The sequence below is a fragment of the Lates calcarifer genome, linkage group LG8 (assembly GCF_001640805.2).
Source record: "Lates calcarifer isolate ASB-BC8 linkage group LG8, TLL_Latcal_v3, whole genome shotgun sequence".
Taxonomy (NCBI): Eukaryota; Metazoa; Chordata; class Actinopteri; family Centropomidae; genus Lates; species Lates calcarifer.
This window is the reverse complement of record NC_066840.1, coordinates 12,966,529-12,984,054: the sequence shown is the minus strand read 5'-3', so window position 1 is coordinate 12,984,054 and position 17,526 is coordinate 12,966,529. Positions and strand designations below refer to the sequence as shown.

Below are 17,526 nucleotides of genomic sequence, written 5' to 3'. Positions count from 1 at the left end.
TGATGGTTGACAGTTAGCAGAAGAAAGCAGCTGTGATGGATGAGGCAATCCCAGCTGACAGGAACATCAGAGAGACAGAGCACAAGAAGACTGAGAAGTACCAGGGGTTGAAGGAACAGGTGGAACAGATGTGGAAGACAGAGTCCAGAGTAGTCCCACAAACTGCACACGTTTGTTTGTTTTCTTTTGGTTTTTGTTTTTTTTTTTTGTATCCTGTTCCACCTGTCTTGTGTGTTCTTGTGCTGCTGTAATGCTTAACTTTCCTCCAGGCTCTCAATCAAGTCTCCTTATCTAAACGCTCCCCAGTAACAGCAAGCAGCAAAACGAACGCACCCTTGCCCGGCGTAGTGGCTGATGGGCGGGGCCTGCCTCCGCTTGGAGAGAAACCGCGAGATGAGGGATGAAATGAGGTCAGGAGAGCCGCTCACGCACGTATGTCACGTCGGACATCGCCATACATCACACACATTAAAAAAAAGAGGGACAAATAATAGGAACAATGCTCTGAAAGTACAAAGCGTACGGGGTTTGAAGACCAGTCAGAGTGGGTCCCTCCGTGCAAACAGGCGATCAGCTGAGCCATGTTTAAACCCCCCCAACACAAAGCAATAACCAACACTTGGTACAACGCACAGAAATCTTTTATTACATAACAGGCTTTACTGGGTTGACACACAGCCAGTGAGCGAGTGGCAGCCGCTGTTACAGAAAAGACCATCATTATACAAGCATTGAAGCAACACGGACGCATACAGATCACACACAACAAAATCACACACAATTTTTTAAAATTAAAACAACATACAAGTCAGAAAATACTACTTGACTGGATATCCATGACCAGAGCATAAGTATTTGTATGTGCATTAATGGACTGTTTGTAGCCTAGACAGCACAGAAAAATCGCCTTTTACTAAATTTAAATAAATCCTATAATAAATAATTTCCTGTTAATTAAATTTTGTCTAAATATGACTGTCCCCTCCCTGTACCACCAGGAGGCAGTACACTGTAGTGGTCGAAAATGATTAAAAGTCACACGTTGAGCCATCTGGTTGTGAACAGGCAGACTGAGAAAAATCTACACATTTATATCACGTTTTCAAACACTTCATACAGCAAGAAAATAGTTTACATTTAAATGATTAATAAGAGGGGTTAAGTGCACAGGACAGATATGGTTTAATGTTTGTTTTTTGTTTTAGTTTTTATACTTTATTAGTTTTTAGAAGATTCAAATGATGGGGTAAAAATAGGTGAGGGCAGCTCAGGAAATTCTTTTCCTTGGAGAAAGCCTCTTCCCTGCAAACAGCACACAAAGACAACACATCAATTTACTGTGCAAGTAAAGAGGTCGTAATGTTAAAGGCTGATGCAGGTGTTTTACCTGTGTAAAACCTTTTATGAGAAGAAGCTGTAGAGATAGGAGAACCCAACAATCCCAATGATGGCACAGCACAATGTAATCATCATCTTTTTCTGTAGATTTAATCCAAAATAGACAGCAGGTAAGGCGAAAACAACCACAGGAATTACAGAGCAGCAAAACACAATACAAGTATTCACATCACACACCGGTTTGAGGAAATGATCGGGCAAAAAGGAGAACAGAGGGTCAGAGAGGTGAGGGTGTGTGTGTGTGTGAGACAGAGAAGAGGTTGGAAACAAAACAGAAAAACGTACCTCGTCTTTTACACTTGTGCACCAGTCTTGAAAAAGCTGTACTTTGTAACACGTGGTTAACGTGCTGTATCAACTCTCTGCTGACAACAGCATCCATAAAAACACACACACACATCCTCCAGAACATGCAGTCACCAAAAAGGGTAAAAACTATTTGGTTACATATTTACCTTGTGTCTCTTACAAAGGGAAGCAGGCAATGAAGCACTCTTCAATCAGTCAGTTAAAAAACATAAAATCTTTAATCTCCATTAAAATCATTGGCACTTAAGTTAAAACAGTCGACACCAGTTTTCAGTTTTCTGCTCCCTCTCTTACTGCAGCCTGTGCTGTAGAGAAAAAAAAAGGCTTGAATAGAAGCATGAGGATTGAACAGTCGTGGACAGAAGCCAAAGGAGCAGACTGCACTGGTCTAAAGATCAAGCTGGGGGCCTCTCACTTTCAAGTGCTTCCTGCACAACCAGAATTAAAAGCACCATTCAGGCTCTGGTTGAACTGAAACAAAGATTTCACTCAGTGATGGTGACTCTCAGAATGCACTGGACATTTTACAAAGTATGTCGCTGCACTACAAAACCCCTGATATATTCAATACCTGGTGATTTAAAGGGAAATAGTATCTCTGATACAGTCCTTGTATGAACAGCTGGGATCACCTGCTGCTTTAACTTCCCCATTAAAGCCACAGGGTGACAATATGTGCACTGTAGGTTTGACGGATTCCCTTTACCAAGAAAAAAAGGCCTAATGAAATGATGCTGACCATCAAGAATTGACCTCAGTTGCCAGTTTATTAGGAACACTAAAACTAAAGCAGTCTGGTAAAACAAATCCTGCCTTCACTCAGTTACTGAGTTTTCTAAAAATATGGTCTGAAACCACCCAAAAAACATGAAAACAGTGAAGGTGTCTGGAAGTTGTGCTTAGTGTTACTGTTGAGTTGTGTTGCTTTATACTGAGAGGTGTTTTTAATATTTTGCCCTCCCTGTTTATATAAGTGAGGGAGAGACACACCACAAACTACCACAACCTCCAAACACTGAATGTAACTATAACCTGGGATTTATTAGAGTTGTAGTATTTGACTGCATTAGTTTCAGATGGTCGTACCTCATAAACTGGCTACTGAGTTGTAAGTTTGCAGTAGAAATACGATATGTGGCCTAAAATATGGCAGGAAATGCATCTCACAGTGGTGAAGAGCCACAAGCCAGTGACACTGGAGGTTAAAGTTAAAGTTACATTCACACTTCATCCAGTGTGTGTGACTTTATTTGCAACACTTCATCAAAACGACAATAAATACAAAAACTATTTTGGCTCTTTTGGGAAACAAGCTAACTCACTAGTGTTACTACCAGTTCCTCTTTATATCATCTGGCATTAAAACATTATGTTTTTACAGCGTTGTTACAGGGGAGACAGTCATGTCTGTATGTGTGATAGAGCTGCAGTGTTCAGAGAGGAATGCCTTTTGATGCTTGTTTGCGTATCTTAGCTCTGCCTGTCAATGAAATGTGTTTCCATAAGCGCCATCCTTCACACGTTAAAATCAGAACCACTGTGCTCTCTAACAACCATTAGTGAGCACACTGACTCTCTTCAAGTTAAAGAACTGAGTCATATTCAGGGTTAGATATTGACAACACAAAACACAGTAATTCTATTATTTACATGATTGTCTGAGCTTAATTACAGATATAAGACATATTTTGAAATGTGAAAGTGCTGGAACTTCTCTAAACCAACGAAATGCCATTACAGTGAATATACAGTAGCTAGCTTTTCAATCACAGAATGTGTCAAGGCTCATAAAGGCAAGAAATAAGAGATAAGGGAGGTGATGTGCCTCAGTAAGGCTTCACAAAGGTCTGACCTGCTGGACAATGAAACATAAATTTCAGCTGACAAACACTTCGAGGCTGATTCTTTGGCAATGAATGTTGAACAATGAAATGCTTTAGTGACACGAGTGAAATTACAATCAGTTATTTTTCAATTCCCTTTTCACCTCCGCAGATACAACAGCTATTGTACCTCATTGTCAGCTTCAGTCTCATTTCCTCATTTACAGCAGAGCAGCCTCAAACTGTCCGAGCCCACACGGACCAGGAAGGCCAGTTCGGATGGGACTGGTAAAAGCAATTTAATAGGTCAAAAATATTTTTAAAAAATCTTGTAGGTCCTCTTTTTTTCAGTTCTTGAATGTAACACCAAGTTAAAAAGACTTGGTGCAGTTGTAAGTCTGTGAGTGAAATATTATTTTATCCATCTGAAGTGACCAGGTTTGAGCAATTCTTTGGTGGGCCACCTGATGGAGGGTACGGTGGAGTGGAGGATGAATAAACGGATGATGGCAGCAACACAGAGGTCCTGCTATAGTGTGAGGATGATGATGAGGAGGATGAGAGCAACCACGGCACAGACTGCACCGAGGATGATCATCTTCTACAGAGAGGGAAATACAGAAGAGACACAGAGGCAGAACAGTGTTAATGAAGGGGAGCATGAGAACTGAAATGAGCCCACAGACCAAACACCAGCTCAAACTATGTGCGACTAAAACTCACCACTAGTACTGCTTTGTTTGTTCAGCAGTAACCAGAGGCAAGTGTTATAGAGGAGGAAGGAAAAAAAACACACACCCAAGAACTTCAAATACACACAAACACACCTCAAGTAAACCCTCTGGACAGAAGGAAAACACACACACACACACACACACACACACACACACACACACACACACACACACACACACAGCCTGAGCAAAAGAACATGCAAACCCTTTTCCAAAGCAGGCATCATAACCCACGCCCATTGTAGCACTACAGTGGTTATTTGCTCCAGAGTTACTCACCCTTAGCTCTCCTCTTACTCAGATAGCTCATCAGCTTTTCTTCAGTCCCACTGACAACCCGATAATGAGAGCTAGTAAGGCCAGCAAGATCACCACAACCACCACTATTATCACCATTTTCTGTTGGGAACAACCAAGTGCACACAGGACCATCAGGACCATTCTCAGTGGGAAACAACAAGTATATTCTTAATTTATGCACATGTGCAACAATTATGGTATCCACTACCGTGTGTTATATGGTCTATATGCAAAGGAATGTTACACTATATAGAAACAATGGCTGTATCAAATATCATGAATTCATTTTGTAGCTTAGTAACCATCAAAACTCTGTGCATCAATCTTGCTGAGGTCTGAAAAACCAGTTTTATCTTGGCACAGAGGTGTTGACTTTGTGTTAACGTGTCAGAGCAAAAGTTATTCTCACACACACACACACACACACACACACACGTGCTGGAATAGCCAGAAGCTAACAAACAGTATCTTCAAATATTTGACAGGTAAAACCAAAGAAGAGGAATAATAAGAAGAAAGCAGCAGCCGTGAGCAAACTGTAAACAAAGATGAAGTTAAGGTTAAAGCTAAAGACAAAGAACTGGGAGAAAAGAGTTGAGTGTGAAACCTTTGTGTGTTTGTGTATGTGGTTGTTTAAGGAGGTCGGAGGGGGTTCTGGTTTTTGGGTGCTGGACAGGTTATCAAAGCACAGAGATCCACAGAACACACAGGATGGAGAGTTTGGGATCATCACAGGTAATAAGGTGGAGATCGGGGTCTTGATGGTGGGGATGGTCGTCATGATGTCAGGTAGGTTTCCCAAAAGCACTCTTGACTAAAAATCCGCTGCCACCTTTCATACACTAACTGGGCACCAAAAACACCAAAAACTAGCTGTTGAATGACTAGCTGTCATTCAACAGCTAGTTTGAATGACAGATCCATGAGTCTGAAGTGGAACAAGATTTTCCGACTATTTCATTGCTTTGATCTCAAGGTAAAGAACAGAGAAACTCCATTTATGTTGCAAAGAATCTACCAGAAATATGTGCTTGCATATATTTAATTGGCTGACACTGCATACTGTATGTCACATTATGTGGTAGACGCAGAAATCCCTTTAAAATGAATTAGTGGGTTTTTTCACTTAGTGCTGTTCTCTGTCTTGATCATTGCTGTCCTAAACAACATCTGTACAGTCTAGAGTAGTGCAGTTTCAGCAATAACCAGGAGGAAACAGGGAAATGTTCATATTAGCTCAGGATCACCATAATAACATGGATTCTGTAACTTAATCATACTGTAATGTTATATGAGTCTTGTGAATTTATATCTGATTCAGTCTTTGTCCTTTGGTGTCCAGTTTAATTCATGTCATTGTTTACACCCCCTCTTCCTGCCTCTATCTTAATTTGGATACCACTGATGTCATTGTCATCGCCAACCTGTTTTAAGCGATAATAATAATAAAACTATTTCTTGTTGCTTTTGGGAAACCTGACCGCTGTTCTCAACCGCTGTCACTCACACGGCGAGCCTCTTGCTGAAACTTTGCGGCTTTCTTAGTGTCTGCTACAGCCCTCTCCACAAAGCCCACCGATTGGTCCATGTTGCTCTCAATCCTGTCAATCATTCCACCCTAACACGGGGCAGCATGGTGTCGAAGAGTAACAAAAGAAAATAAAATAGCAACAATAGTGAGACAGAGAAAGAGAAACAAAAAGCAAAAGACAAAGAATGGTGTGTGTATACAGCAGGGCGAGAGAGCGTGATCAGTCTGCACACTCTGTGGTTTAAAAGTGTCAAACAGTGCATAGAATGTGACTGTGTCAAGGAAATCAGCAGAAAAAAAGGAAAAAGGTGGCAAGCAAACCAGGGCAGCAGTTGGCTGAATTACATTACCTTTCGTGCTTTGGTCTGGTACCTTACAGCTTTTTTGGTCTGTTCCTTGGCCTCTATTATATGGTCCACTGACTTGGATACATTCTGCTCTATGTTGTCTACTATGTCGCCCTGAAAAACACACAACAGTCAGTAAGATACAGGCCAACACCTGAACGAGTAGCGCAACAAAGAGCAGGCTGGTTTAAATACATACATACAATTAGCATTAGCATTAGCATGAACAAATATTTTGATGTTTCTGTGGATTATTTTGTCAAAAGGCAGCTTTCAATAATGACCTCATGTGTTTGGGTTTGGCTTTCAATGCCACGGTAAATTTCACTGGCAAATATTTATGAGAATTTCTCTGGAAACAACTAAAAACTGGGAGTAAACATGGTTGAGAAAACAGTTTCTTGGGAAACCACACAACAAAAACAGGTCAACAGGCCTTACCTCAAACAAGACTTTCCCTCAGAAAGCATGGTGCAAGCATCGAGAAATATGCAGTTATACTTATGTACGCATACACACACACACAGTGACTGATCGACAACATGTGTAGTGATTCTGGTGTCTACAATGATGCTTTATATGAACATCTTACTAAACACTTTCATGTTGATTCCATCATTGTTGGGTGATGAGATGGAGGTGGTGATGGCAGAGGAAAGTAAAGAGAGGTATAAGAAAGGCATGGAGCTGGAAAAGAGGAAACAGAGACAGATGCAGATTGATAGTCAGACCACCACCAGTGACAGGAAGAGAAATAAACAGGAGAAATACAGAGTCCAGGATGAGTTCAAAGAGTGAATAAATGAATGAACAAGGTGAGAGGCTCCTAAAGTAACTGATGTGTGGACGAAATGATTGGCTGATGGCAAGAGCAGAGGAGTGTACCTGGCTCTCCACCAGCATGGCAATGTCTACAAACATATCATGCAGCTCCTTGATGCTACTTTCCAGACGGACGATGTCTTTGTGTCTGGATTCGATCTCACTCAGGGCTTGTTTAGAGATGCCAGAGTCCACGATCTGCGGAGAGGAGAGGTTTACTGTTACCTCACAGGATGTGCACATACAGACACCTCGCCATCGCATCTCAGTCTTATTGTCACATCTGATGCTTTTCATCACTACTTCTGATTACTGTAGCCAAAATTAGGCTTCATCTGGTTTGGTCTGCATCTTCACTTAAATGGCGTCTGGCTAGAAAACAGGAGGAACTGAAAATCAGGGTGACACACTGAGCGATACAGAGAAATGTAACAGATTCTTCCAATGAAAAGTGTCACTGCTGTTTCAAAAAGAAATGGCAGTACTTTTTTTTCAATATCTTGCTTTAAGGAATATAAATATATTTTTCTAGAAAACTTTTTTCCATGTTAAACAAAATAATTTAAACTTCTTAAATACATCTGTGGTTAACTGTCTTAATACAAAGTTGCTGTAAAAGAACTTACTGACTTACGATGTGTGCTGTGCAGTTTTTGCTTTGCTGCTGTTGACCTTTGTTATAGATTGTTTATATTAAGATAAGACTAAATTATGGATGAAAAAGAAAATGGGTCCATCTCACTTGTTTTTCATGTACATTCCCTGATTTTACTATAGCACCCAGTATCTCTAAAGGCCAAAAATTTCAGATGTTAATGTTGTTCTTTGCTATTTTTCTCCTTATCATTTAAGATATCTATGTTTTTATTCTGTCTTTATCAAAACCAGATCTGAGCCAGTCATGTGTAGGATTGTTTGGCCTTGGCGGGGGCATGCGCTCTTCGGAGTGCCATTCTAGTTTTAAAAGGCCTTTAGTTGTTATCAAATCTGAGAATGTCAAGTTAAACTGTGTCCTTGTGCAAGAAATTCTTCCTGAGCTGAACTGGAAACAACCTTCTAAGCAATGTGCGCACAGAGAGGCTTCCTCTGCTCTTATCTTACCAGCTGTTTCATGCAGCACTTTCCAATTCTGTCAGTCACAATGTGTATTCTTGCAACTCGTGTTTAAGCATTTCATTTGTTCTCACTGGCCAGTTCAAAATACAATGCAGCCATGCCTGAGAAGTAAACTTTCAAGATCCAGCTCTGTCTGTGTATTTGTTTATTCCTTTTTCTGCAGAATCATTATTAGGCTGTTACATGTGTGAAATGAGGGTCAGAGGAGTCAAGAAGCCACAAGAAGGCAAACTGACTTTGAGCCTAACAGGCTCAAGCAGAGCTAATCTTTAACCTGGTGATATAAAGCACTTTGAGTTTTACTGACCAACTAACACCTTAGCTTTTTATCAGTTCAACCACATCATGATCGGTGTCAAGGCAAAGTGCATGTTAATGTTCTGGTAGAAATAGTAGAAACAGCAGAACTGCAGACACACACACACACGCACACACTTACCCCTGCAGTGAACACAGCAGCATTGCCACTCTCCAACATCTCCTCCAGTTCTTCATCTGTTGTTGCTTTTCCGGCTGGAAAGGGGAAAGGAAAGAATAAATAACAAAGAACACTGTAGAACCATCACACGACTTTCTGGCTGTGTTTGTGTCACTCACTGATCTCTAGCTGTCTCTGAATACGTCCTTTACTCCTCTCTCTGAAGTCCACCTGGGCTTCATTATACTTTGTCATAACCTCCACAAACTTCCTGGACAGCACTGCATGCTGGGAGACAACAGGAAAAGGTATAATTAACACAGCAGTAACATTTTTCTCTGTCCTCGCTAACCAATATATCAAAGCTTCTGTAGCATTTCAAGTCAGATATAAACATGAAGAAAGTTAAAGATTAAACATTGGTGAACAAACAGAATGTGAAAAGTGCTTACATTCTGCATTCTTATATAACCTGCTTCTTCCAGAGGCCACCTGAAACTTCAGATGCACATCATTTACCTGTGATTTACGTATCCGCATGTCAGCCGACACCCGCTCCTGCTCCTCTGACTCCAGGTTCCTCTCGATGGCTGAGAATCAAACAAATATGCTTATTTTTGATTTAGCTTGAAATCATTACACATCAGCATCATTTTGTCATTTAATTCTTCAGTAGCATTTCACATTAAATCCATTAAACATCCCCATTATACTGACTGACAATCAGACTCACTCTTGAGTTTGTTTCTTGCATTGTTGGCCATCTTCTTTATGTCATTGGTGATTGCCTCCAAGTCATCCTGTGTTTCTGGGAAAGAAGAGACACAGGGATTAACAGCTAAGAATGTTACAAATACAAATCTACTTCTTGAGAGGAGAGAAATTCTCCCACCTTTCAAAATGCTATGACATTATTCTCTGACATTTTCAAACCAGTGAAGCTTCATTAATTGACATATGTTATGTGCTGGACCAAGAATGTTTTTGAGTTTTCCTGAGCAAAAGTCCGACTTAATTCAATTTGGAACACAAAAAATGCAAGCACCAGGAGCTTGTAAAGGAGAAACATCTGTAAAGGATTAATGTTAAGAAAGAAAAACATCCTTAATATGACCCTGCGTGGGTAGTGTGTGAATAAATTTCCAGAAGAGACAATAAAAAGGGTGTGTACAGGAAGGAAAGCTGGCAGTGGTAAGGTGTCTTACTCTGATCTGAAGTGGGAGCAGACAGGATGACCGAGTAAAGCTTTTTGACTTCAGCCACATTCTCATCTATTTTATCAATACTGTTCCTGATGTCCTCAATCTGAAACACACAAACAAAATAACACAAACATTCAAATGACAAAAAAAAACAAAAAACAAACTATATTCCCTCTTTAAGCGAACACACTAGTGACACCGACCTGAGAGAAGAACTCGTCCATGAAGGCTGCGTTGTCCACAGCGATCTCCACCTCGTCGTCATCTTGATCGCACGTCTGACAAGATAAAAAGGTAAAGAGTGTATCAGACTGGTGATTGTAGGTCCAGCTGGCCAGAGAGAGCGTGTGAAGGGTATTAGATGTTTCTCTGAAGCTCATGGTATAAAGCGTTTCATCAACACCTCGGGATTAAAGGTTCATTCGGATGTTCGTTGTGTCCGCCGGGGTAAAAACAGAAAAGCAGACAGCTGTGTGTGCTGATAAATATGAGGAATAAATATACACTATGTTGGTAACAATTACAGAGACATCACATGCTGTACATCACACAGCATGTGTGCCCAATGCTTCTTGAACACTCTCTTTCCTACATAAGGCTAAATATCAATTAAAGTTTTAATACCAAGGTCAATATATACAAGCTTCTCTCTTAATAACAAAACAATACTTATTTTTAGTTTAGGGATATATCCATATCTAACAAAATAACCCAAACTTCTTAGACGCATCTGGATGTCTCAGGACTATTTCCTGGAGTCTTGTCATCACAGTTATCAGAGGAGATATCAGGAAGTCACTGGTCCCACCAAAGACTTCATAACTACCCATAAAAATCACAACCTGTTGTTTTTACACTTTGGTTTCTGTATGGATGAAACAAACATGATATAATGTGTTAATTTGTGAATTAGAGGCACTGGTAGGCAGCTGTCGTTGACTCTGGACAGAGCGTTGGACCCGCTGGCTCTAACTCCACATCTACCGTACAATAATGGGAGTGGTAACAATACTACACAGGAAATACAAGAAAACTAGAATCAGATTTCCCAAACTATTCCTTCAATTGTGTCTCAATACAAAGCAGATGTACAAGAACTGTGCCCATATAAAATGCAGCCAAAATGAGCACAATTAGGTGCTTTCAAAGAATGAAAATAGGTAACCAGCCATTCGATACCAAGTTTTTACAGAACAATACAAACATTTTTGACTGAAGACTAATAATTTATGCCAATATTCTGTATCAATAATCAACCTGTTTTCTTTCTAAATATTTTCATGTCTAAAAATACAAAGAATTTCTCCCATGTTTATTTCTAGTCAACACAAAAACAACATTTAGACCGCAAGCAGCCACTGAAGGCACTGAAGGCCGTACTAATGAAATTGCTTCCTGGTTAGCAGCTCAGTATGATGCATCCACCAGAAATATTCTGACCCTAATCAGCCTACACCCAGAAAATCTATCGGAAAGCTTCACTCTGCTGAAGTCATAAACATGTCACAAGGGACAGTCAGTAAACAGAGGGCACTGCAGCAGGTCGGCCACAAAGAGCTCTGCACTGCTGGTGAATATTTACACGATGAAGGACCAGGGCCAGGCTCCAGGAACTCAACCTGCTTTCAACTGACTTCGAGAAACCACAGCTAAGGTGCAGTGTAAACAAACATCACAGTGCCATGCTATGACGCTGTCAGGAGGAGTGGGAAAAAAGGGACGGAAATTCCACTTGTTCCCTCCCTCTGAATTACTTCTGCATTTTAAGTCTGATATGTTTACACTGAGCACCTGATGAGTTCTGTTGACCCACTAAACTCTTAACACATTGTAGTTTGTGTTTCTGTTTTGGGTGCCTGAGAGATTGAAGTCTGGGCACTTCACTTTCCTGAATCCACCTGGACCAAAGCCAAAGCGTGGAAAATGTTAGCCAACACACCTGTCGACTTCCCTGCTCTCATATCACCTGACTCAACCTCAATCTCTAAACTGGTAATCTCAATAAATATCAGTACTACGCTTCATTTAACCTATGTTGTTCCTTGGTTTCTTACACCATGTACAGAACATTTAAAAAAGAACCAGTAACTAGAGCGGCAACAATTTGTTGATTTATTGAGCAGTCAGTTAACTGGCATCAGTTTTGATCATAGATTTAGGGCTGCATCTAACAATGATTTTCTCAATTTATTGTTCAGTCTACAAATTGTTAAACAATAGTGAAAAAAATGATTGACTGATAAATGACTGATATTCTCTAGGTCATCTGATCAATTAACCAATCCGTTGTTGCTGCTCTAAACTGATTCATTTTGTCATTTTAAAGCAAAACTGCAAATCATGATGGTTGCAGCTTCTCAAGTATGATGATCTGCTGCTTCTCTTTGTCATACTTGATCATAGATAGTACATTGTTCTGGTCAAATAAAACAAGTTATTTTAATATATCACCTTGAGCTTTAGGCCTTTTTTTTTCTTTTTACTGTTTTCAGACATCTTATTAACAAAATGTGTTGCAGCCATACTGGCCAGTAACATTTACTGCAACTGTTCAAATGCTTAAGTTTTAGACTTACTCTTTAACCTTCTACCCCTCATCTAAAATTTGACTTGCAAATGCAGGCTGGACTATTTGATTCAGCCTGCTGTAACTAACAACACTAGTGAGCACAGAGTTCCCTGGACACGCACACGGACACACTGCTTGCTTTTGAATCTCTCTGCGAGTTATTCATCCTCTGGCCTGCACATTATGCTCCCTCACGTAGCATTTCTGCAATAGCGAGATAAGAACAAACACTTCCTTCCAGTGTCTCTCATTCAGCAAAAATAGGGGGAAAGTGACTGAAGTGTGCAACAAATAACACACACACACACACACACACACACACACACACACACAGGCACTTGCTTTCATGTAAAAACGGTTTGATACGGACAATAACCGTCAAAACTCTCTTATCTCATGACTATCACTGTTAGAAAACCCCAAAACAAATTCAGAAACTTGAGCTGGCTTCATTATTTCAAATCAATTTATTCATGCACTAATCTCGTACTGTTTCTGACCAACCACTGCATGGGGGTTGGTAGTGGTGTAATGCATAGTGTAACCCCTCGTGATTAGTTGTGGTTATTTGTTGTCTCATGCTGAGTATGATGCACCCTCTCATTGTGTTTCTGTTTGAAAAATAAATATAGAAATTTTGAACAAGCTAGACTTAATGCCACTTTGTGCAACTGTGCCAAAACGTTGACTGACAGAGAGAACCACGCAGAAGCAAATTAGATTTCCTCTTTCTTTTTTTTTTGACCAAAATGCTATAATCTCATGCTCAGTTGCGCCAAGACTGTGTAATCAACAAAACATTAAAAAAACATGCTGGGTAACATTTGGACAACTCATCAAAATTAGGAAATAGCACACATGCTGCACATGTATGATGGAGATGTCAGTACAGATGCAAGCTAATTCCTTTTATTCAAAACATTTAATTGCGCTTATTCTGCATACAAAAGCACCATATGTCATGCTGCATAATTCCCCCCAACAAGGCAATGACTAAGCAGAGGTTTTACACTGCAGCAGATAGAGTGATCCTCTGCCTCACAAGCACAACTGGTCATCACACACAGTGTCAATGGAGTTCCACTTATTATAAGACTGTTTTTTACTGGTCAGATCAAAAGGTGAAAGACAGAAAAGAGTGATCACACATGAGCAATACACTGAGCTCATCCTACCCATGGCAAAATGGACCTGAGTGCACACTAGACAATAAGTCTAAAGCAACCTCTATGACTCATTATCATGCACAAAACTATGCACACACAAGGACCGCGACACCAATCATGGCCCGCGTGTAATGTCCAACCCTCTCACTCGTTTATCTTTCCCGTGACTCCGTCATCTCAAAAAAAGTGGGAGGTGATAAACCAGCAGACTTTGTCTCTCAGGATTGTAAATGACAAAACTGTATCAGGCATAACACTTAACTGAATGAACACCAGAACTTCAAGGCTGAGAGGACAGCTGAGGGTGAACAAAGACTGAACTGAGGTGAAAAGGAAGCTGTATAACAGCAAACAAAATGTGTACACTTGTAGAGCTGAGATTTGGTTTGAGGATTAATCAATTAGCCAATGGAAAGAAAAGTAAGCAGCAACTGTTTTAGTAATCAATGAATCAAGTCATTCTTCAAGCAAAAAAGCTGAACTTTTAGCTGATCATTCATCAGGATTTGATGCATTTCTTTTCAGTAAACTAATTATCTCTGGAGTGTTGGTCTCTTTTTTCGACTTGCTATCAACCAAACTATAAAGTAAAGAAAATATTCATCAGGTTAATTCATGATGAAACTGATTTTTAGTTGCAGTCCTGTGCACTAGATTTTCCCACGGGATGATTTAGAGAGTGTGCCACTAGCTATCACAGCAGCAGGACGGGGATCTGCGGTCAGATTTACAGCAACATGGTGACAGAAGCCAAAATACTCCATCAGGACTTGTGTTAATGCAATGCTGGAATCTGATGAGGGATTTCATATCTCCATGTGCCACAGAAGAAGCTATGTCAGTGCTGTCACAATTTGCTCCATTCAGTGTGTTGATATCTGAGCCATGTGGTGGAGAAGAGTGGTTACAGTCTGAGGGGAAGCAGTTTGTGAACGCTAAACTGGACAGAGAGAATATGGCTTTGACTTGAAATACTGAGAGGAAAATGGAACAAAATGGCTGAATACCAGAAAAAATGCTGTCATGTTGACGTTGGCCTTCAGGCTGATTTATGTTCATAAATTCTATTTCAGTCTATGTAACCATCAAAAGGAGACATCTTGAAATGTATTCTTTAGTCCAACCTGGAGTCCAAAACTCAAAGATATTCACTTTACAATGATATAATACAGAAAAAGGCGACAAATCTTCAGATTTGAGAGGCTTGAACCTGAGAATGTTTGATATATTTTGTCTCTATCTTTGCTTTACTGACAAATCATCTGATTTTTTTTCCTGCAACATTACCAACTAATTTTCTTGGTATAAATGGTCTGAACAACCACCTGTATTCAAACAACACGCAGCATGAGCTGTCACATGAAGCCACAGCTCCAAGTTAAGCTATTATCCTGGTTTCCTGTTCTTGTTTTCCAAACTTCTCCAGGTCTACAGTATGTCAGGTGACGTGATCACGCTGAGTCCATATTCAATATGTCTCCACAACACACACACACACACACACACACACACACATAGACACACCAATATACAGCCTGAATTACAGCCAGAAAGTTAAACATTAGAAAGGAAACTCAAGTAGGAAAACATAGGCGGTGGGTGAGTGCGGATAAGGTAGAAAGATAAAGAAACTGAGGAGTGCACACTGGAAAAAAATGGTCAGGATGGAGACACCCATTGTAATAGAACTGTTACTTAGCTTTACAGGCCTTAACACATACATTATACTCCAAATTTCCGAACAAATGGGTGGCCTACTTCACCTGCTACCTGCACTTCTTTTCCCTGAAAAGAAGCCAGCTGTGTGAGATACAGATGCCTGAGGTGGGGGTGGGGTTGGGGGTGGGGACACCACAGTACAACAACTTTAAACACAGCAAATATTTGGCTGGCAGTTTCAGGTAGCTGTAGCAACACATCCCGACCTAAGTTACAATAGGATCAAGCCTCATCCACCGCTGGGCAGCAAGTGTGTTTACTGTCATCAACTTAGTTTTGAATAGAGAAGAAATAAATAAAATGCGTGCTCATGTGTTGTTAATGATTAAGTAATGACAATAATGTGACTGTAATAACTAAAGACATGAGAATGTAATGGAGTATATGGGCCCTTGAACTCAGGTTCAATCCATCTCAACTGTAGATCCTGTGTTCATTTTTCACCTTTCTACTTTGATATTTGTTGTAGTTCCAGTGGTTTAATATATTTATAGCAGTGGTGACTACTGGGACTGCAACTAATGAATATTTCATTATTGATTGTTGTATTACCTCATTATCTTTTCCTTCCAACAACCAATCACTTAGTTTACAAAATGTCAGATAACAGTACCCAATGCCCAAAGATATGATACCTACTGACATAAAGCAGAAGATGGTAACGCATGCTCACATTTGAGAAGGTGAAAACAGAGAATATTCTACATTTCTGCTTGATCCACAACTTAAAGACGGATTTTCTGTCAATCAGGAAACAATGACAGTCTGAGTAACAGCTTAAATATACTTAAGGCATCAGATACAGATCAATTAATTAGATCTCTGGCACTCAGCTCTCACCACACAGCATGGTTGCATGCAGAAAAACGGAAAAAGATAGATCTAAATAACTGAACCTCCTGTACATCCCCATTTCATCACTTTCTAACCTGCAGTGTTACTACATCCATCGCATGAGTTATGTCATCACACTGTACAACACTGGTTCAATGGATACAATGTTCTGTGTTCTGTATTTATCGTAATGGTTTAATTGTAAGTGAAAATAGTTTTTAAAAAAAATGCTTTTACTGATTTTAACCTCTAATTTATTTCTATAAGGAATGTTTTTCTGTGGTTAATCAAAGCATACAGAGACAACACTGGAGAATAGCCCACTATAAGCAGCATTTCCTGGACACAACTTACCGCTCTAAGTTGCTCCAATCGGTCCTTCATCTTTCAGACGGTTGATGTGACACTTTTTAACTAAAGCGAGAACCACAATATTGTGTAAAATGGCTCAAAAACTAGCTCCAATGTCTGAATTCCTCAGCCAGCTGGCAGGCTAGCTGTCCAACACAGACCCACCGCCAGTAAGACAGAAGATTAAACTTCCCAAAAGTCTTGACACAGGTGTCTGAGAAAACGACTTTTTCTGAAAAGAGGAGTCTTTCCGTCGTTTTTCCATACAATATGGCTGCTGGGTTTAAAGCCAGTGTTTTTTCTTTGCTAAATCTCCTCGCCCAGGGGATTAAAACAACAGTTGTGTAGAGCCGTATAATCTGTCTCTCCGCTGGCCACCAGTAATCATTCTAAAACGCACTTTTCTGCCTCGCGCATGCGCGGAAAAAGCCCTGTCCGCCGGGGATGAAGCCACGCCCTGAGCCACCTGCACCAGTGATGCATTCAGGTGTTGTGGGAATAAAAATTTCTTTAACTACTTAACTGCATAAAACAACGACTTGATTCTCTGCCTTCCTGCCAGCTGCCGGTGCAGTGATAGATATTTAACATCAGCCTCCCTTGACATCTTTTTTCCAGTGGTGCAAAGTAACATAAGCACTTTTTAAAAAAACTTTACTTCAAACGTTTACTCCACTACATTTCAGAGGCACACTTTTACCCCTACTCTGTGTATCAGACAACTTTAGTTAGTTTTTAATTCTAAAAATCAATACAAAATATAATTAACAATTAACTATGGTGCATTATTATGGATTGAGCTACATGGCAGTATGTTTGCGTATATTTGTTTATACTTACATACTTTACTTGGGCAAAAACTTGAAGTTAAAATAATTATCAAAGAG

The 17,526-nt window shown here is 40.1% G+C and overlaps 1 protein-coding gene across 2 annotated transcripts; it reads right to left on the bottom strand.

Annotated features, from left to right (window-relative positions):
- Positions 1-623: 623 nt before the first annotated feature.
- Positions 624-17,054, bottom strand: stx3b (syntaxin 3b). Of its 2 annotated transcripts, XM_018668840.2 has the most exons (11): positions 16,643-17,050; positions 10,204-10,278; positions 10,004-10,103; positions 9,532-9,606; positions 9,318-9,388; positions 8,978-9,086; positions 8,820-8,893; positions 7,328-7,462; positions 6,446-6,556; positions 4,544-4,663; positions 1,464-4,131 (listed from the first exon to the last, which is right to left on the bottom strand). In XM_018668840.2, exons 1-10 carry the CDS (start codon positions 16,670-16,672, stop codon positions 4,574-4,576), a joined length of 870 nt encoding a protein of 289 aa, XP_018524356.1. In that variant the 5' UTR covers positions 16,673-17,050; the 3' UTR covers positions 1,464-4,131; positions 4,544-4,573. The 2 variants fall into 2 exon arrangements, with proteins under 2 accessions (XP_050928369.1, XP_018524356.1); XM_051072412.1 differs by lacking the exons at positions 4,544-4,663; positions 6,446-6,556 and adding an exon at positions 6,072-6,182 and having other exon boundaries at positions 624-1,479; positions 16,643-17,054.
- Positions 17,055-17,526: the final 472 nt, after the last annotated feature.